General features: G+C 46.5%; 1 protein-coding gene across 1 annotated transcript in view; it reads left to right on the top strand.

Annotated features, from left to right (window-relative positions):
• The first annotated feature begins 1018 nt into the window (after positions 1–1018).
• sf3a3 (splicing factor 3a, subunit 3) overlaps positions 1019–22232 on the top strand; it is a 39355-nt gene continuing 18141 nt past the window's right edge. The window contains exons 1-8 of the mRNA XM_078237811.1: positions 1019–1176; positions 8442–8489; positions 13742–13794; positions 14859–14964; positions 15864–15936; positions 16650–16741; positions 18029–18111; positions 21461–21599. Coding sequence (XP_078093937.1) covers positions 1081–1176; positions 8442–8489; positions 13742–13794; positions 14859–14964; positions 15864–15936; positions 16650–16741; positions 18029–18111; positions 21461–21599 — 690 coding nt within the window. The 5' untranslated portion in view covers positions 1019–1080. The remainder of the gene's footprint in view (positions 1177–8441; positions 8490–13741; positions 13795–14858; positions 14965–15863; positions 15937–16649; positions 16742–18028; positions 18112–21460; positions 21600–22232) is intronic.

Raw genomic sequence — 22232 nt, 5'->3', positions numbered from 1 at the left:
CATGGACCATCAAAAGGCATTCAATACAATGTCACTCAACAGATTAGTAAGACAAGCTAGCTCATGGATTAAAAGGGACTGTCGTAATGTGGAAGCAAAATTGGTAGAATAATCGGAAGCAGAGAGTAACGGCGAAAGGATATTTTTCGGGCTGGAGGAAGGTTTGGAGTGGTGTTCCCCAGGGGTGGGTATGGGGACCCTTGCTTTCCCTGATATATATTAATGATATAAATCTTGACGTGCCGGGGACAGTTTCAAAGTTTGTGGATATTACATAACTTGGAAGTATTGTAAACTGTGAAGAGGACAGTGCAGAACTTCAGGAAGACAATTCTGGAGTAGGTAGATAGGTGGCAGATGAAGTTCAGTGCGGAGAAGTGTGAAGTGATGCATTTTGGTAAGAAGAACATGGAGTGAGAATATAGAATAAGGGGTAAAATACTTAAGGAGGTGCAGGAGCAGAGGGATCTGGGTGTATTTGTGCACAGATTATTGAAGGTGGCAGGACAGCAAACATGGAGCGCGTTTGCAGATTGGGCTACACCCTGCACATATGTATAAAGTTATGTGTGATCAATAAACAATTAATGTTCAACACACAAACCTCAAAACAATATTCCACAAAATGTAGACGTTTCGTGACCAATACCCTGATGTCGGGATTTAATAAATAATCTGCTGGATTCCACTATCAGCAACCCAGGAGAGAAATCAAAGAGACATCATTGTCTTTGAACTCTTGCTTTATTAGTTAGAAAACATATAGACGATTGGATGAATTTGCTGTTTCTCTGGATCAGCTGGTCTAATTGGAAGAGAGTTCTCAATGCATTTATGCTTTGTAAATAAAGTGGAAATTGTGGAAATGCTGAGGGGCTTTCGTTAAAAGAGAAACAAACAAATCCCATTTTCCATTTGGAAGCTGCCTGGGAGGCGGAACCTTTCTGCGGCGCCTCACTCAGCGGCGGAACGAGAGCGGGTGCACCTACCATTCCGGAAAGCCCCAGACGTCACATCCGGCGGGCTGTCCAATCGGAGAGCGGGTCCGTCCGTCTGAGAGAATCCGGGTGTGGGGCCGACATGGAGACCATCCTGGAGCAGCAGCGCCGTTACCATGAGGAGAAGGAGCGGCTGATGGACGTGATGGTGAAGGAGATGATGGTGAAGAAATCCACGGTGAGGAGCGCGGGGCCCCGGCAGCAGCGGCGGGAAGGCCGCGACCGCCCGGCCCCAGGGGAGCAATACCCCCTCAGTATGGACACCACCCCCCCCCCCGCCCCCCCGCCGGACACTCGCCCCCCCCCCCGCCGGACACTCGCCCCACCCCCCCGCCGGACACTCGCACCCCCCCCCCCCCCCCCAGGCACTCACCCCCCCCCCCCCCCCCCAGGCACTCACCCCCCCCCCCCCCCCCCAGGCACTCACCCCCCCCCCCCCCCCCCCCAGGCACTCACCCCCCCCCCCAGGCACTCACCCCCCCCCCCAGGCACTCACCCCCCCCCCCCCCCCAGGCACCCCCCCCCCCCCCAGGCACTCACCCCCCCCCCCAGCACTCACCCCCCCCCCCCCCAGCACTCACCCCCCCCCGCCCCCACCCCCCCCCCCCCCGCACTCACCCCCCCCCCAGCACTCACCCCCCCCCCCCCCCAGGCACTCACCCCCCCCCCCCCAGCACTCACCCCCCCCCCCCCCACAGCACCCCTCACCCCCCCCCCCAGCACTCACCCCCCCCCCAGCACTCACCCCCCCCCCAGCACTCACCCACCCCCCCCCCCCCAGCACTCACCCCCCCCCCAGCACTCACCCCCCCCCCCAGCACTCACCCCCCCCCCCAGCACTCACCCCCCCAGCACTCACCCCCCCCCCCAGCACTCACCCCCCCCCCAGCACTCACCCCCCCCCCCAGCACTCACCCCCCCCCCAGCACTCACCCCCCCCCCAGCACTCACCCCCCCCCCCAGCACTCACCCCCCCCCCCAGCACTCACCCCCCCCCCAGCACTCACCCCCCCCCCCCAGCACTCACCCCCCCCCCCCAGCACTCACCCCCCCCCCAGCACTCACCCTCCCCCCCAGCACTCACCCCCCCCCCCAGCACTCACCCCCCCCCCCCAGCACTCACCCCCCCCCCAGCACTCACCCCCCCCCCCAGCACTCACCCCCCCCCCCCAGCACTCACCCCCCCCCCCCAGCACTCACCCCCCCCCCCAGCACTCACCCCCCCCCCCAGCACTCACCCCCCCCCCCCAGCACTCACCCCCCCCCCCAGCACTCACCCCCCCCCCCAGCACTCACCCCCCCCCCCCAGCACTCACCCCCCCCCCCAGCACTCACCCCCCCCCCCCAGCACTCACCCCCCCCCAGCACTCACCCCCCCCCCAGCACCCCCCCCCCCAGCACTCACCCCCCCCCCCAGCACTCACCCCCCCCCCAGCACTCACCCCCCCCCCCAGCACTCACCCCCCCCCCCCAGCACTCACCCCCCCCCCCAGCACTCACCCCCCCCCCCCAGCACTCACCCCCCCCCCCCAGCACTCACCCCCCCCCCCCCAGCACTCACCCCCCCCCCCAGCACTCACCCCCCCCCCCAGCACTCACCCCCCCCCCAGCACTCACCCCCCCCCCAGCACTCACCCCCCCCCCCAGCACTCACCCCCCCCCCCAGCACTCACCCCCCCCCCCAGCACTCACCCCCCCCCCCAGCACTCACCACCCCCCCCAGCACTCACCCCCCCCCCCAGCACTCACCCCCCCCCCCAGCACTCACCCCCCCCCCCAGCACTCACCCCCCCCCCCCAGCACTCACCCCCCCCCCCAGCACTCACCCCCCCCCCCAGCACTCACCCCACCCCCCAGCACTCACCCCCCCCCCCAGCACTCACCCCCCCCCCCAGCACTCACCCCCCCCCCCCAGCACTCACCCCCCCCCCCAGCACTCACCCCCCCCCCCAGCACTCACCCCCCCCCCAGCACTCACCCCCCCCCCCCAGCACTCACCCCCCCCCCCAGCACTCACCCCCCCCCCCCAGCACTCACCCCCCCCCCAGCACTCACCCCCCCCCCCCCCCAGCACTCACCCCCCCCCCCAGCACTCACCCCCCCCCCCCCCCAGCACTCACCCCCCCCCCAGCACTCACCCCCCCCCCCAGCACTCACCCCCCCCCCCAGCACTCACCCCCCCCCAAGCACTCACCCCCCCCCCCAGCACTCACCCCCCCCCCCAGCACTCCCCCCCCCCCAGCACTCACCCCCCCCCCCCAGCACTCACCCCCCCCCCCAGCACTCACCCCCCCCCCCAGCACCACCCCCCCCCCCCCAGCACTCACCCCCCCCCCCCCAGCACTCACCCCCCCCCCCCAGCACTCACCCCCCCCCCCCAGCACTCACCCCCCCCCCCCAGCACTCACCCCCCCCCCAGCACTCACCCCCCCCCCCCAGCACTCACCCCCCCCCCCAGCACTCACCCCCCCCCCCCAGCACTCACCCCCCCCCCCCAGCACTCACCCCCCCCCCCCCCCAGCACTCACCCCCCCCCCCCCCAGCACTCACCACCCCCCCCAGCACTCACCACCCCCCCCAGCACTCACCCCCCCCCCCCCCCCCCCCCGCAGCACTCACCGCCCCCCCCCCAGCACTCACCCCCCCCCCCCACCCCGGACGCTCACCTCCACCCCCCACCCCGGACGCTCACCTCCACCCCCGCCCTGGACGTTCACTCCACCCCACCCCTCTTCATAAATCCCTGCAGCACTTGGGGAAATAAATAGTGATGTCTTGAGGAGTGTACATATTACAGAGAAGGAGGTGCTGGAAGTCTTAAAGCGCATCAAGATAGATAAATCCCCTGACCTGATGAAGTATATCCCAGGACATTGTGGGAGGCGAGGGAGGAAATTGCAGGTCCCCTTGCCGAGATATTTGAATCATCGATAGTCATGGGTGAGGTGCCTGAAGATTGGAGGGTGGCAAATGTTGTGCCTTTGTTTAAAAAGGGTTGCAGGAAAAAGCCTGGGAACTACAGGCTAGTGAGCCTCACATCTGTGGTGGGTAAGTGAGTGGAAGGTATTTTGAGAGACAGGATCTACAGGCATTTAGAGATGCAAGGACTGATTAGGGACAGTCAGCATGGCTTTGTGAGTGGAAAATCATGTCTTTCAAATTTGATTGAGTTTTTTGAAGGGGTAACCAAGAAGGTAGATGAGGGCAGTGCAGTTGATATTGTTTCCGTGGACCTTAGAAAGACCTTTGGCAAGGTACCGCATGGTAAGTTGTTGCGTTAGCTTTAATCTCTCAGGATCCAGGGTGAGGTCGCTAAATGGATACAAAATTGGCTTGATGACAGAAGCCAGAGGGTGGTTGGAGAGGGTTGTTTTTCAAACTGGAGGTCTGTGACCAGCGGTGTGCCTCAGGGATCAGTGCTGGGTCCATTGTTATTTGTCATTTATATTAATGATTTGGATGAGAATATAGGAGGCATGGTTAGTAAGTTTGCAGATGACAAAGTAGTAAGGCCAATTGGCGTCTTTGATCTGTCAATTGTTTCTATAGCGTAGTGCTCATCATGTTCATCACACATGCGAAAGGCCCCCAGTTCAAAATCGGGTGGAAACATTATTTTAATTTGATGTTTTCAAGTTTCCTTTGTACTTTGATTTTTGTTCGGGCTGTTCCCCCTCCTTTTGGGGAGCTGCCCCTTTGACTTTGTCCTGACTTAAATTGAGTTTGTTTATTTGGTTTGACCTTAAAAGAGGCCAAGATTGGTGGCAGAGTGGACAGTGAAGAAGGTTATTTCGGATTGCAACGGGATCTGCCATTTATCAGTGGGCTGATAAATGGCAGATTGAGTTTAATTTAGATAAATGTGAGGTGATGAATTTTGGTAGATTGAACCAGGGCTGGACTTACTCAGTTAATGGTAGGGTGTTGGGGAGAGTTACAGACCTAGGTGTACAGGTTCATAGCTCCTTGAAAGTGGAGTCACAGGTGGACAGTGGTGAAGGAGGCATTCGGCATGCTTGGTTTCATCGGTCAAAACATTGAATATAGGAGTTGGGACGTCTTGTTGAAGTTGTACAAGACAATGGTAAGGCCACACTTGGAATACTATGTACAGTTCTGGTCACTCTATTGTAGAAAGGATATTATCAAACTAGAAAGAGTGCAGAAAAGATTTACCAGGATGCTACCGGGACTTGATGGTTTGAGTTATAAGGAGAGACTGGATAGACTGGGACTTTTTTCCCTGGAGCGTAGGAGACTTAGGGGTGATCTTATAGAGGTCTATAAAGTAATGAGGGGCATAGATCAGCTATATAGTCAATATATTTTCCCAAAGGTAGGGGAGTCTAAAACTAGAGGGCATAGGTTTAAGCACAAAAGGAGACCATTCAGCCCATCTAGCTTGCACCAGCTCCTGCCCAGATTTATTCCGTAACCCCACGTATTTACCTTGTTAATCCCCCTAACCTAAACCTCTTTGGACACTAAGGCCCTGATTCTATAGGCACGGCCGCCCTGAAATCAGGGTGTGCGAGGCTCACAGAATGGCATTCCCTGTTGGCCTCTGGCACAATCGTATGAGCCTCGGGCAGGCATGCCGGTAAAAGTAGGGCCGAAGGGTCATAGATGTTTATATCATGGAAACAGGCCCTTTGACCCGACTTGCCCATGCCACCCAGTTTTTACCATTAAGCTAGTCCCAGTTGCCCGCATTTTACCCATATCCCTCTATACCCATCTTACCCATGTAACTATCTAAATGCTTTTTAAAAGACAAAATTGTACCTGCCTCTACTACTACCTCTGGCAGCTTGTTCCAGACACTCAACACCCTCTGTGTGAAACAATTGCCCCTCTGGACACTTTTATATCTCTCCCCTCTCACCTTAGATCTATGCCCTCTAGTTTTAGACTCCTTTACCTTAGGGAAAAGATATTGACTATCTAGCTGATCTATGTCCCTCATTATTTTATAGACGTCGATAAGATCACCCTTAAACCTCCTTAGGAGCAAGTGTTGCATCTTCTACCTTCCGTTCCAGGTGCGAAATACCCCTTTCAGGTGAAGCAATGGGCAGGACCCCATACCTTCCTGTCACTTGCCACTTCAACACACCACCCTGCTCTCCTGTCCACGTGTCCGTCCTTGGCCTTTTGCAATGTTCTAGTGAACCCCAACACAAACTGGAGGAACAGCACCTCATCTTCCGATTGGGCACTTTACAGCCTTCCGGGCTGAACATTGAGTTCAACCACTTCAGAGCGTAAACTCTCCCCTTCATCCCATTTCCATTTATTTTATTTCATTGTATTTCATCCTATTCATCCATTTTATCATCCTCCTTCCTCATGCCCATTTTTCCACTTTCCATTCCAGCTCTCCTTCTTGCTGCCACCACTGCCCCCGCCCCCCCTCTCTCTCTCTTCTCCCCGCCCGCCCTTACTTAACTCACTTAACTGAGTGTTGCAGTAGTTTTTAAAAAGATGTTTTCAAAGCTTTCCAGTAGAAATGATGCCTCTGAGCTGGAGCTTTTAGCTTGCATGGCATAGATTGCTTGCACTTGGTTCATCATTGTGGTCTTCAAATTAATTGGAGCCATCTACATTAGAGGTTGAATTAGCTTGGTTATGGAGTAAGAAATTGCTTCCACTTGCATTTTCAGAATGTAATTCATTCTGGAGTCTGGTGAACTGTGATCATTTGATTAGTGGTAACAATAGCACAGTCTTATTACCTTGTTGAAAGGAAATCATTGCTTTGGAGTAAGATTTATGCCCACGTCTACTGTAGGTATTTTACCCTCATGTCCCAACATGAATTTTTAGCAGTTGCTCAGCTTGATTTAGAAGCAATTAAAATATAGACAGAGCTCCTGTTCACAATGGGCGGCACGGTAGCACAGTGGTTAGCACTGCTGCTTCACAGCTCCAGGGACCTGGGTTCGATTCCCGGCTTGGGTCACTGTCTGTGTGGAGTTTGCACATTCTCCTGTGTCTGCGTGGGTTTCCTCCGGGTGCTCCGGTTTCCTCCCACAGTCCAAAGATGTGTGGGTTAGGTTGATTGGCCATTCTAAAATTGCCCCTTAGTGTCCTGAGATGCGTAGGTTAGAGGGATTAGCGGGTAAATGTGTAGGGATATGGGAGATGGGGCTGGGTGGGATTGTGGTCGGTGCAGACTCGATGGGCCGAATGGCCTGTTTCTGCACTGTAGGGTTTCTATGATCTATGACACATGGCTGTGGATTAGAACCATAGAAATGTTACAGCACAGATGGGCCTTTCAGCCCATCATGCCAACCCCAAAGATACCAGGTGTCCTTTTTAATCCCATCTTCCTGCCCATAGCCCTGCAACGTACAGCACTTAAAGTGCAGATCCAGATACTTTTTAAGAGTTTTGGATCTCTCCCTCGACCATCAACTCAGACAGCGAATTCCAGACACCAATCACCCTCTGCATAAAAAAAGGTTTCTTCATGTCCCCTCTAATTCTTCTGCCACTTAACTTGAATCTATGACCCCTGGTTTTGAACTATTTTGTTTACCTCAATCATGTCACACCTCGGCCTTCTCTGTTTCAAGGAAAACAACCCCAACCTCTCCAATCTCTCCTCATAGCTACAATTCTCCAGCGCTGGCAACATTGTAGTAAATCTTCTCTGCACTCACTCCAGAGCAATTACATCCTTCCTGTAATGTGGTGCACAATACTCCAATTGTGGTCTCACCAGTGTCTTACACAGTTTCATTATTATATCCCTACTTGTGTATCCTATATCTCTGCCAATGAAGGAGAGCATTCCATATGCTTTCTTTAAAAGCTTATCTACCTGTACTGCTACTGTTAGGGGCCTGTGCACTTGCATGCCAAGATCCCTCACTTCATCTACCCCTCGCAGTATATTCCCATTTATTGTGTATTTCCTTTTACTGTTTGACCTCTCAAAATGCATTACCTCACACTTATCAGAGGTGAACTCCATCTGCCACTTTCCCGCCCACTCCACCAACCCATCTGTATCATTTTGGAGCTTACAGCCATCCTCTACACTGCATGGCCAATTTTTGTGTCATCTGCAAATTTCCCAATTGTGCCCCCCCCCCCCATGTTCAAGTCCAAATTGTTAATATATAAAACAAACAGGAGGGGTGCCAGCACTGAACCCTGCAGAACACCACCTCAAATGATAATGCTGCTTCTGTTCAATGTTGTTATCGGATCAGATGGCGAGTCTTTCTACCAGTTACTTTTCCCCATTATCTTGTGAAGGTTATCTTGTGAAGGGAGAAGTGTTTGCTGCTGTGTCAAGTTCTGTTTATAGGTTTGAACAAATGGTGAAGCTCTGCTGATGCAAAGCAATTTTGACTGGTGAGGCTAGAATTCGAATTTTAACCTCGTTGGTTGTTTTAAAAATCATTAAAATTTAAAACATTTCTTTTCCAGCTTCGAGACCAGATCAACTCTGATCATCGTGCTAGAGCAGTGCTTGATGTAAGTAAGATTGTTGTGACCAGGCCTTTGTATCTATCTGTCTGTCATTTAAGACTTGCTCTTAATTTTGCTGGCTTGCAATAAAATCAGTAGTATAGATCAGGTATGTGTAAACTTGTTATGGCTCTGAATTCTGCACCAGTTTCATTTGTTCCCTGTTAAACACACACAACTTCATTCTAAGTAATCAGCAGTTTCATCATTCAAGCCACCATTTTGTTAGGCCATATACTTGATGGTAATTGATCAGCTTTCTTAGGTGTGATTTCATGGGTGTTGACAATGGTGCTGTATGCAAATATAGAATCATAGGATCAAAGAATTCCTACAGTTTAGAAGGAGGCCATTTGACCCATCGAGTCTGAACTGACAACAATCCCATCCATGCCCAATCCCCGAAACCCCACGTATTTACCCTGCTAGTCCCCCTGACACTAAGGGGCAATTTTAGCATGGCCAATCAACCTAACCTACACATCTTTGGACTGTGTCTCCTCGTGTCTGCGTGGGTTTCCTCCGGGTGCTCCGGTTTCCTCCCACAGTCCAAAGATGTGCGGGTTAGGTTGATTGGCCAGGTTAAAAATTGCCCATTAGAGTCCTGAGATGCGTAGGTTAGAGGGATTAGTGGGTAAATATGTGGGGGTAGGGCCTGGGTGGGATTGTGGTCGGTGCAGACTCGATGGGCCGAATGGCCTCCTTCTGCACTGTAGGGTTTCTATGATTTCTATGAAACTGGAGCACCCGGAGGAAACCCACGGAGAACGTGCAAACTCCACACAGACAGTCACCCAAGGCCAGAATTGGACCCAGATCCCTGGCTCTGTAAGGCAGCAGTGCTAACCACTGCCATCCTATGGGATGACTGTTCAGTCACGATTGAACTTGTTCCCACATGCTTACCAAGCAGGTTCATTATATGATCATCTTGTTTTGAGACACCTTCCCAGTCTCCCCGACCCAACTGTCTAACACCTTTGTCAGTTTCCACGAGAAACACATCCTTGATGGAATGACCCCTGACCTTTCTGTTACACGGATAATACGTTTGCTATTTAAATCTGTAGCTGCGTATAAGAATTTCCGTGCACATTTCATCCTGCGTTCAAATTCTCCTTTGAAACAGAGCTGTCCAACAGCTCCCTTTCCTCGACATGCTAGATGAGAAATCTGCCAATGGATTCTCTACTACTATCTACCGCAAGCCTACCATCACTGGTCAGTATAGGCGTGGGACTTCCTGCCGTTCCATGCACTATGCGATTGATCTTATCACAACCTCGTAACTAGGGCTCAAGTGATTTGCTTACCATGCAAACTTGGTATTGAAATAACATCAAAGCAGTCCTGCGGGATAATGGCTATTCTGATCAGATGAGTCCAAGGCCACCACTTTCGGTCTTGAAAGGTGCCCAGTCTACCTCGCTTGACTTGGAAAGGTAATGTTTCAAAATTTGAGCAACAGATGAAGCTAGTCATTTTGTGCTACTACTGTGTAGTAGCAACATAAGTGGTATTCTGAATCAACAGGATACTTCCATCAGGCCAAAAGGGTGTTCTGCCTACAATGGAAATGAGTAATATGGCGTATGAATTTCAATATTCGTGATGCCAGGTATGTTGGCCATGCATTCCAATGCCTGGGGGATCATATCAAACAGCACAACCCTTCAGCTGTTGGCAACAGGCAAAGTACTGACTATACTCAACCAGCCTACACTTAGTGTACAAGAGCAAGGAGGTTATGCTGAACATACACAAGACACTAGTTAGACCTCAGCTGAAATATTGTATACACTCTGGGTACCACACCATAGGAAGGATGCGAACTCATTGAGAGTGTGCAGAAGAGGTTTACAAGAATGGTTACAGGGATGAGAAGCTTCAGTTATGAGGATCTATTGGAGAGTTTGGGACTGATCTCCTAGGAGAGAAGAAGGTTAAGAGGAGTTTTGATATTCAAATTCATGAGAGGGCTCGACAGAGTAGATAGAGAGAAACTGTTCCCGCTCATAAAAGGATCGAGAATGAGAGGGCACGGATTTAAAGTGATTTGTAAAAGAAGCAAATGTGATGTGATAAGAAACGTCTTCACACAACCAGTGGTTCGGGTCTGGAGTGAACTACCTGGAAATGTGATAGAGACAGGTTCAATTGAGGCACTAGACAGGACATTAGATGATTACTTGAATTGAAATAATGTATAGGGTTATGGGAAAAAGGCAGAGAATAGCACTAAGTCATAATACTCATTTGGAGAGCTGGTACAGACATGTTGGGCCAAAGGTGGCCCTCTGTATCGTAACAATTCTGTGAAACTGAAAATATAGGGGGCGGTTCTCCAAAAAGAATTCTAAGTTTTGAATTTGCATAAAAACTGGAGTAAATCCCGCTGTTTTTTTCAGTGGGAGTTTAAAAAAAGAATCTCCCACACTGTGCACTGCAGAGTGCACTAGCGTGAATATCATTAAAAATCAGTGGGCAGGGCCTATTCCCACTAGAGAGACCAGCAGCATAGCGCTGAACAGGCCACTGCACATCTGTCAGCGCCAAGATCGGCGCATGCGCAGTGGCCCCCCTCTGCCGGCCTCCCAATCACCAGCCACCCCCGCAACGCCAGCCCTCCTAGCCCCACATGGCCCAATCGCGGGCCCTCCCTGAACATTCCCAGGACAGCCTCAATCTCTTCTTCCCCCCGCCCCCCCCACCAAATTGGCAGTCCTAATCGTTGGCCTCCCCCACTGATCCCAGCTGCAGTGTGGCAGCAGGAACCCCCACCCCGACCGATTGCCCCCATTAGGCCCCACCCCCTTGGCACTGCCCGATGCCTGATGGGCCATTTTAGGGTGCCTCCTGGGCATTGGCACTTTGCCCCTTGGGTAGTGCCAGCAAGCCAGGCTGGCACTAACAAGAAGGCAATGCCCAGGGGCAATACCCTGGGGGGGGGGAGGGTTTGATTGCCCCCTCTTCACTGCCAGCTCCCTGCAAATGGGGAGTTACTCTAAACCCTGGTGGAGAAGATTCTTAGGATATATGCGCATTTAGAACTGAATAATCTCATTAGCGATAGACAGCATGGTTTTGTACGAGGGAGGTCATGCCTCACAAATTTGGTAGAGTTTTTTGAGGAGGTGACAAAAACAATTGACAAGGGAAGGGTCGTGGATGTCGTCTATATGGATTTTAGTAAAGCGTTTGACAAGGTCCCTCATGGCAGGCTGGTGCAAAAGGTTAAATCTCACGGGATAAAAGGTGAGCTAGCTAGGTGGGTGGAGAACTGGCTTAGCCATAGAAGACAGAGGGTAACAGTGGAGGGGTTTCTTTCTGGTTGGAGGTCTGTGACTAGTGGTGTTCCGCAGGGCTCTGTACTGGGACCTCTGCTGTTTGTGATATATATAAATGATTTGGAGGAAGATGTAGCTGGTGTGATCAGTAAGTTTGCGGACGACACAAAGATTGCTGGGGTTGCGGATAGTGATGAACATTGTCAGAGAATACAGCAGGATATAGATAGGCTGGAACATTGGGCGGAGAAATGGCAGATGGAATTTATTCCAGATAAATGCGAAGTGATGCATTTTGGTAGATCTAATGTAAGGGGGAGCTGTACAATAAATGGCAGAACCATCAGGAATATAGACACTCAGAGGGACCTGGGTGTACAAGTCCACAGATCCTTAAAGGTTGCAGCACAGGTGGAGAGGGTGGTCAAGTAGGCATATGGCATGCTTGCCTTTATTGGACGGGGCATAGAATATAAAAGTTGGCATATGATGTTGCAGCTGTATGGAACGTTGGTTAGGCCACATTTGGAATACTGTGTCCAGTTCTGGTCGCCACACTACCAGAAGGACGTGGAGGCTTTGGAGAGAGTACAGAAAAGGTTTACCAGGTTGTTGCCTGGTATGGAGGGTCTTGGCTATGAGGAGAGATTGGGTAAACTGGGGTTGTTCTCCGTGGAAAGACGGAGGATGAGGGGCGACCCAATAGAGGTGTATAAAATTATGAAGAACATAGGGTGAACAGTGGGAAGCTTTTTCCCAGGTCAGAGGTGACGAACACAAGGGGTCACGGGTTCAAGGTGAGGGGGGCAAGGTTCAACACAGATGTTTAGGGGGACGTATTTTACACAGAAGGTGGTGGGGGCCTGGAATGCGCTGCCAAGCAAGGTGATTGAGGCGGACATGCTGGGATCGTTTAAGACTTATCTAGATAGCCACGTGAACAGACTGGGAATAGAGGGATACAAAAGAATGGTCTAGTGGGCACGTGAGCGGCGCAGGCTTGGAGGGCCGAAGGACCTGTTCCTTTGCTGTATTGTTCTTTGTTGTTCTTTGAGTGAAACGCTCCTGGTAGTGGGGACGGAAGAGGCTAGCGGGTGAAATTTAAGTTTTATGGAAATTGGCTCTTGCACATTTAATGTAGCGTGAGAAGCTGATGGCGCCATAAATGCAGCGCTGGGAGACGTGCTCAGGGCCGGGTGTCCAGCGTGAATTGTGCAAATTGGCCAGCGCTTGAATCTCCCGGCCCGCTGCACTAAAAAATCAGCGCGGCAGGATGGGAGAAACACCCCAATAGTGTCCAACGTTAGCTGTAGTTCTTGCAATTATTCACCAGTTGCTAAATAAACCCAATTTTGTTAAGAATTGCACTAACAACCAGTTTATGATTATCAGCTAGGCTGGGCGTGTGGCTCACTTAACGTGTATTAGACGCTACATATAATCAGGCCCTGGCCTTTGCAAACAACTTGTCCATGAATTGCACCTTTTTCAACAATAACAAGCTTGGAGGACAAACAATGCTTTGACCAGTCAGAATTCACTTGTCACACAATTGTGCAGTATAAACTTTTCTTTGAGATTTGATATTCTTGCTATTCTGTCCTGATGAGTGCAAGATGAAAAGCTTCGTCAGCATGCCTTTTTTCAGCAATGCTCCAGTTCTGTGTATAATACTTTTTATTTAAAGGGGGATTTTCTGGCAGGGATGATTTACTGTCTTTCTTTGTAAACAACCAATCTCCAATACACATTGCTTTGATTAAGGGTGCTGGAATGTTTCTTTACAATGATTGCTACAAATTGGGCTGGAGATAAGTAATTTTTAAATATTTATCTGGTCAATTAAAATGAAAGTGAGCAATATTTTACATTTTAAAGCTTGGAAATGGTTTAGTTGTAAACGCTGATTACAGTCTTCCTGTTGCAATTATAATTGGATTAACTTTTGAGATATCTTCATTTATTTTTCAGAGATACATGGAAGTGGCTGGAAATCTAAGAGACTTGTATGAAGATAAAGATAGGTGTGTATTATTACTGGTGTAATAACATCAGATAATGTTGTACTTGGTGACAAATGCCATACAACTTCAGAATTTTAGAACTATTTAATCTATAATGAAACATGTGAAAAATCATGTTACACCTGAACTGCATAATTGGAACACACGGGCATGGTGCTTCTCTCTGGTGAGGGTTGCGCTGCATTGACAAGTAACTCATTTTCTGCCTTGTTTGTTGTTCTTGGTGTTGCACTGATATTGGCTGTGAGCTTTCGTGCAGTGGCAGTGAGTCAGGTTGCCATTCTGCTGTTACTTACCTGGAAGTGAAGCCACTCCTATCTCACCTGGCCTTCTGACTCAGACCGGGTGAGAACAGTGTGGTGCAGCACGTTCCTGAGTCCCTGTAACAAGGAAAGAGTTGGAGGCAAGGAAGCCACACCTTTTTGCAGCCTTAGCTGTGGGGGTAATTCACTAGGTTTGGGGGAGGGGTTTCTGAGGTGGGTAGCTGGGGGTTGGAGGGGGAAGGTGGTCAGCAAAGGTAGCCTAATACTATTATTACCCAGAAGTTAGAAGTGCTTTTAATTCTTCTGACTTTCCCTGGGTAACTCTTGCTGTAAGACAGTCAGAGCCATCCGAAGTTTGAGATTTAAATCAAAGTTTGGGATGGTTTCTTTTGCAGGGCATTTGCCCAATAAAAGTTTGAACTTGTTGGGCAGCTGTCATTTAGTTCTTGTGTGGGGACTTCCGGGGGGGGGGTTTCCCAGCGTTTCAGGGTACTTCCCTGGCACGTTATGGACTGTTAACATTTTATCCTTCTCTTGGAATGTTCCCCTGTATTTTAACCAGCAGATGCCTCTGCCTCCAGTGAAGTAACTCAAAATTACAGCTTTCTAAATCCTGATTTTTATCAGTATTTGTCAGATATTCTGTAGCTGTCTTTTGACTGTAAGTGCATCCTGTTTGAGGTCTATAAGAGAACATATTCGGTGTCCTGAAGGTTAATTTATTAATGTTATCTGTTTTGTCTGTTACATTGTGCGTAATGCAGTTTCTCACATTGCTATGGGGTTTTGTTTTGCTGACAGTATGAGGAAGGATGAGTTAAATGCCATTTCAGGACCAAATGAATTTGGCGAATTCTATAACCGGCTGAAGATGATCAAAGAATTCCACAGAAAGCACCCAAATGAGGTTGGTTCCTTCACAGACCCGGAGCTCAATTCAGAATAACATTTTTATAAAATGCCTGTCCGTGATTGGTGTCATTATGGAATATAATTTTTTTCCACCAAATGACATAACCCACAGAGTAAAATACTTGCATTTAAATAATAGTCACAAACTATGGATGGAATCTTCTGGCCATTCACGCCGGTGGGATTCTCTGGTCCCACTGCTGTGCACGGCGATTTGGCTGAGCGCCAAATTCTTCATCCTCGGGGCGTGAACAGTCGGAAGATTCTGCCCACCACGTCTGTCTATAAGAATGCGTAAGATTATGTAACAAGTTGCTGAGTTTTTCATGAACTGACTGGAGATCTTTTACCACAAGATTAACTGGGTTGTCAAGAGATCCCAGTGAGCAGATTCTGCAGCAAGTGGGGGCAACTTATTTGTCGTCATTTGTTAGATTTCATTGAGAAAGATCTCCTAACTAGTTTGCAATATTCATGGAACCAAAGCCTGTATTTCAATGCAAAATAATGTTCATTGGCACTCGGTTCGTGCACTGGTTTGATCCTGTTACATTAAGGACATTAAGTTTAAACTTCCCTTTGTAAGTCATTCCAGGTCACTACTCAAGACATTTAGGTCTGATATAAACAAGGTGCTTTTCACAATTGGGATGGTGGGGTAATGAATATATCCGTATCACTTTACCACTGCCCTTGTAACGTGCATGTCCCACACTTTACAGTTTCCTATCATTTATTAATCAACTTGTAACTTGTATATTTGGTATGATGTGAAATAAATAGAATAAAATTGTTTCTATTAAGGTGAATATCGGTCATCTTGAAATTAAATAAAAATCCAAATGAAACTATTTTGAGATTGTTAATTTTTCTTTGTCCTTTTTCTTTTTCAAGATAAGTATTCCGATGTCAGTAGAGTTTGAGGAGTTGATGAAGACCAGGGATAGTCCAAGCGAGGAGGCACAGAGTAAGTCTGCACAACTTTGGGTAACCTTATTTCAATACTGGATCGCGTATGGAACTTAATTCATGTCAGTTTATAACAGCATTTGTAATGGTTCAATTGCACTCAACATACATTTAATATCAATGACCATGGAACACAAAATGCTATTAAAACCAAGTGTTACAATTTCCCATTTATCTAAGTACAGAAATTTCTTTCCAACCTTCATAACCTGCTTATTGTTCTGGTAAACTATGGCAACTATATTTAACATTTATTACTGTAATAACAGGTATGAGGTACACTTCTGTACCACATCCATGCATATTTGATGCTTTTAAGGCATTTAGTTTCCAAATGGAAGATAATTTCACCATGACGTATCTAGCCCATTTAATGTGCAAAATATTTATTAAGTTCAAGTGTAATGGTTATTTACACCCGGCATGACTGTTACATGATTCACTTCTAAGTTGTGTGAAAGCCTCGAACAGCTGCTATCAATAGCATTATTAATGCTTTTAGCATTGAGATGTTATATTCTCTTCACAAACAATATTTCTATAACTTAATGTTCCTCTCTGCAACATCTACTTCGCCTCTTGTCAATATTCCTCAGTTTGATTTATGAATCTCCCTAATGTCATTGCTGGTCCAGTTTTCTCGCTATAGACGTACCTGGCTTGTGATTGGAATACATGCAAATAAAAATGAAATACATTTGCTTCTTGCAGACCTAGTGGAGTTCACGGATGAGGAAGGATATGGACGATATCTCGACCTTCACGACTGTTATCTGAAATACATCAACCTGAAAGGTTCAGAGGTAAGTCACAATGCAAAGTAAAAAAGGTTGGTTTTCAGGAGTTTGGAGCTTTTGCTTGTTTCCTATTGGAGTGCTAGCCTGCAATTCTCCATTAAGTTAATCACTAGTCTTGGACATAATGGTGGAAAATGCTGAGTGAAAACAAGGAATTTTCGCACCAGTGGAAAAAAATCAGGTGGATGTTCAGCATGACCAGTTCACACGCAGCTGGTTACTTTTCAGTTATAAAATGGAAGGTGAGGGTCTATTATAGGGATAATGGAAAAGTATTCAAAGTAAATTAACAGTTGGAGTATTAGCTCACAATTGTATCTATTATTGTATGGAAGCATTAATTTTCTTCTTGATGATTTAATTGCCGAATGATGAACAGGAGCTTTGGGATGGGACTGGCCTTTTGACCAGCCACAGGTTGACTGCTTGTGTAAATTTGTTTAAATTTACTCTGAGGATCTACCATTATGCAGGAGCACCATTTATCCTGCACATGGTTGCAATGGTTTAATATTGTTAATTTGGTGCATGTGAATATTTATTTTTTAAAAAGTCAATCTTCAAGAAATTAATTAACTGTAACTGCTAGAAACTTTAGTAGTCCTAGAATTGTTTTATACTTCAAAATGCCATTATCATTGGCTACATATTTATTCCGAAATGTACGAGCGTAAATAAGAGCATTCGCTTAAGATGTATGCAGTACAGCAACATTAGTATAACGGTTGAGATATGTGTCTCCCAGTTTGGATAATGTTCCCTCTGGTGGCAGATAGTTGTATGTCCTTACCTGTTTTTTTCTGTTCAGCAATGAAGCATTACTGATTCTGACTGTAATGTGCTTGTCTGAAGTATTGCGGTGAATTCACATTAACGCTAATGTCGCTAGGCACGCTTTGCAGATGCTAAGATGGTTATAGCTCACATGTCCTGTTACATTTGTGAAGATGGGTTTCTGTGGAATCAAAGTATTTGGATTGTCTAAAGCAGGAAATGTTATCACTATTGTATTGGTATGCATATTTCAGTAAAAGATAATGCCAAGCATGAAATATTCCTGTAACTGGGCTGCAGGTATCTTTCACTTGGATTTCGATAAAGCATGTGTGGTGTGCTGTGAGAGAAATGTGTCCTGGGACAGAGCTGGCACTTCATTTTTAACTAATACTGGTCTGGAAATCAGTATTTGCACCATGAAAATAAGCGTAAAACAGTTTTAGAGGTATCTCTTGTCTGAATGTTATGGATTGTAAAACACCAGAGGATTTCATAACTAATGTTATCTTTTTCCAGAAATCTGATTACATTACCTACTTGATTACATTTGATCAACTTTTCGATATTCCGAAAGAGAGAAAAAATGCAGAATATAAGCGGTAAGTGAAATTAATTTGTGTATGTTGACTCTTCGCTGTTAACACTGCAAATACTTTTTTAGTGAGCTGCTGCTATTCTGTACTGTCATAAGACAAAAGCGGTTTTTCAGCAATCAACTTGTTAAATAAGCAGGATGTCAATGGTTAACTAGGGTGGTGAAGAGTTTTAAGTACTTGCCTGTTAGAATTATCAAATTTTCTTCTCCTGTCTGTTTGATTTGTTCAATTGCACATGATTCCATTGTAACTTCTTCGACTGATGCAATTATCAGCAAGGCTATTGTTTGCCACTCAAGTTGGTACAGGTAGAAATGCCCTGTAACTGAAATTATGTTAAACAAGTTATTTGATGGCAAGAAAGAAAATGCTATTGTTTATCATACACAAGCATTTATTCCTACCTATTCATGCATTAAGATGCCCTTTCAAGAAATTCAGTATTATTTTAAATTTCAACTGTTTTACTCTCTGCGAATTGCTGTCAACTTTGCCTGCAAAATAAGTGACTGCTGCTACGATCCTGTTAGCAACAGTTAATGTTTAAAAAGAAATTCAAATATCTTGTTTTAACTAATAGAAGTATGCCACAAGATTTCCCATTTTTTTGCAACGAAACCAACATTAAAGATTCAAACAAAACTAGCACTATTAACAATATGGTTTATAAATATATGTTATACACTCAGGTCTACTTCCTATCTCCCCCAAGAATTCTCTTATAAGAGACATAAACCTTAAAAGTTATGTACCTTTGTAGTCTTCTGGATAATTTTCCTCCAATCCAGCTATTCTCAAAGGTAAAACTTCCATTTACCCTCTCTTGACTGTGCCTCTGTCCCATTTCCTGCTTACCATATGCTTACTTCCAAAATAGTCAGCTGGTTACCTCCCTTTTCAATAAGACACTGTGAGGCCTATGGTAGATTACCTCATTAGTTTTAAATTAGACAATCTTTTAAACTTTTGTTCCCTCACAAAATTCAAGCTGAGACTAAACCTCACCCATCTTTCACATGGCCATCGATGAATTTAATGTTTTACTCTGCTTACGGTGCAGATTTGTCTGACAGTCATTTATTTTGGCTAACTTTCAATGAGCTGTAAACCACATGAAGTCCAAACTGCAGCTAAAAAGCTCTCCCAGCAAACACCAGATAAATTGAAACTAGAGAGCCTTCCTAATCTCACCCATCTCCATGACAATGTAACCAACTCTGGGCTACCCTCAAACTGACCTTTAAGCTAATCCCTAATTTATAATATGTCTAGCTAAGTAAGTCGACCTGCTTTTTTTATAGCTCCATCTCTTCTATTTTGACTCTTAAAATATGGGTAACCTTCTGAACTGCCATTAATTAGGTGTCCTGGGCAAACACTAAAGCCTGTCCCGATGTCATGAAGGTGATAAAATTAATGCACACAATTTTTGCATTTATATTAGGAAAGAAAAAGGTGGTATGTGACCCTTCAGAATTGTGTTATTATTGATTTCTAAAAAAATAAGGAAATGGTGGATATGTTGAATGAAACTGTGATAAGTGGTGTGCTGCAGCAATCAGTGCTGGGGCCTCAACTATTTACAGTCTTCATTAATTTGGATGTTTTATAGCCAAATTTACAGATGATGCAAAAGATGGGTGGAAAAACAAGGTGTGAGAAAGACACAGTCTGCAAAGGGATATGGATAGGATAAGTCATTGGGCAAGAAAATGGCAGATGGTGTAAAATATGGGCAAATGTGAAGACATCCACTTGGATAGAATAACATGTTATTTAAGTAGAGAGAATACAGAGGGATCTAGATGTCCTTGTACATGAGAGAAAAAATGTAGGTACAGCAAATAATTACAAAGGCAAATGGATTGTTGCCCTTTATAGCTGGCGGGTGGGGGGAGAATGGGGTATGAAAGTAAAAAAGTCTTGTGAAAAGTGTACAGGCTGTTGGTGAGACCACATTAGGAGTGTTGCTTACGGTTTTGGTTTCCTTTATTTAAAGAGAGATATACTTTGCAGGCAGTTTCGAGAAGTTTCATTAGGTTAGTTCCTGAGGTGAAGAGGTTGTCTTATGAAGAAAGTTTGAGCAGGTTAGGACTGTATGTATTGATGTTTAGAATAATTGAACCATATTAGATTTTGAGGGGACTTGACAGGGTAGGTGCTGAGAATATGTTTGCCTTCATGTGGGTGTCTAGAACTAGGGAGCGTAGTTTGTGAATAAGGGGGTCACTCATTTAAAACTGGCATGAGAGGCTTTTCTTTTTGGGGTCGTAAATCTCTGAAAATTCCTTTCCCTGGAGAGCTATGGTGGCTAAGACGTTGAATATATTCGATCTACAGGGGAGACAGAGGTTATGAAGACCAGGCAGAAAAGTGGATTTTAAGTTTATTTATTAGTGTCACAAGTAGGCTTTTATTAACACTGCAATGAAGTTACTGTGAAAATCCCCTAGTCGCCACAATCCAGCACCTGTTCAGGTACACGGGGAATTTAGCATGGCGAATGCACCTAACCAGCACATCTTTTGGACTGAGAGGAAACCGGAGCACCCGGAGGAAACCCACTCAGACACGGGGAGAATGTGCAAGCTCCACACAGATAATGACCCAAGCCGGGAATCAAACCCAGGTCCCTGGCGCTGTGAGGCAGCAGTGTTTGCCACTGTGCTCCCCAAGGAGCCAAGATCAGATCCGCCATGATCTTATTAAATGGTTGATCAAGCTGGAAGGACTATATGGCCTACTGCCCCTATGTCTTCTGTTCTTAATGCAGCTTGCCTCAAAATATTTTGAAAAGTGAAATGTAGATCATTTACTTGGGTGATAGTGCTGAATTTTAGAATGGTTCTGATTTCTCTGGGCACTAATTCATCTAATTTTACACTGAAATTTTATCTATTTTGATTACAAACTAATAGCAGCTTGCATCTTTATATAAATGCATATTTTCTGCATACATTACAATTTCACATCCATCAGATTGTGCTGCAGAAAATTGGAGGGGTTGATAGATTGTGTATGTTGATGAAACTTGCAAATGTCTAAAATTAGGAGTATTTCTGAAAAGTTTTCAAATCCCTGCGGGTGGGTTAAATAAAAAACGTTGTGTATTCAGGTGAAACTGACTTCAAAAATGAAACTGAAGAGCCACAAGTTCTCCCCCTTCAATTCAATTGAGTCGAGTGAGCAATTCTTTTTTTGTCAACTACATGCTTTTGTTTTGCTTTAACTGGGTCAAATGTAAATCACTCTCCTCTTCACTATTTAACACGGCATTATTGTTCTTTGTGACATAACCAACAAGCTAAAATCCATTTTAATTGCATTGAAGTCAGCTTTTAATTCCTCCTAGGTATTTGGAAATGTTGTTGGATTATCTCCAAGATTATACAGATCGAGTGAAGCCTTTACTGGATCAGAATGAACTCTTCGGCAAAATACAAATTGACTTTGAAAAAAAATGGGAAAACGGCACCTTTCCTGGCTGGCCGGTATGTAATATTTTAATTATTCTAGTATGATAAAAATATGTTGGATAAATGTGTGTCACAGACAAAATTTATGTTTTCTTACTGTCTGTCGTTAGTGTGTTTTGTTGAGTTGTATGTATTTTTTTACCATCAGAGTGATTGTCCCAAGTTAAATAATCCCAGCAACAAGCCTTTTTTATTTGTTCGAAAATAAAAAAGGTTATCTGTTACCCCACGCTTGTCTCAGAGCTTTAAAAACAGCAATGTCTCACTCACTCTCCTCACACACGTTAGCGTGCACATAAAGATTAGATACTGATTGGGGAAAAAAGCATGATTACAAAGTATAATTGTCTCAGTTTCTCTTTCGTGACAGGCCTGCAGTTTGCTGGATGCTTTTAATTGAAGTGAATGTCTTGTAAGAAAAGGTTTCTCAGTTAAGCTACGAGACTTCGTGTAGTTGAATTTCCACAAGGTCGATTCTCAGTTAAACATGAAATTTGAGCGGGTTGTTGAGAGCGCTCCCACTTTCAGGATGCTGCAGGTTGTTACATTGGCTGCTTGCTTGACTGCAGTTGGTTTAGGCTTCTTGATGGTGTACTTAACTGTGTAGCGCCAATTCTTGCTGTTTTAAAAGCCTGCAGCATACATGGC

This window comes from Mustelus asterias, chromosome 21, assembly GCF_964213995.1.
Source record: "Mustelus asterias chromosome 21, sMusAst1.hap1.1, whole genome shotgun sequence".
Lineage (NCBI taxonomy): Eukaryota > Metazoa > Chordata > Chondrichthyes > Carcharhiniformes > Triakidae > Mustelus > Mustelus asterias.
The sequence above is the reverse complement of the archived record's forward strand: the minus strand, read 5'-3'. Positions and strand labels throughout refer to the sequence as shown.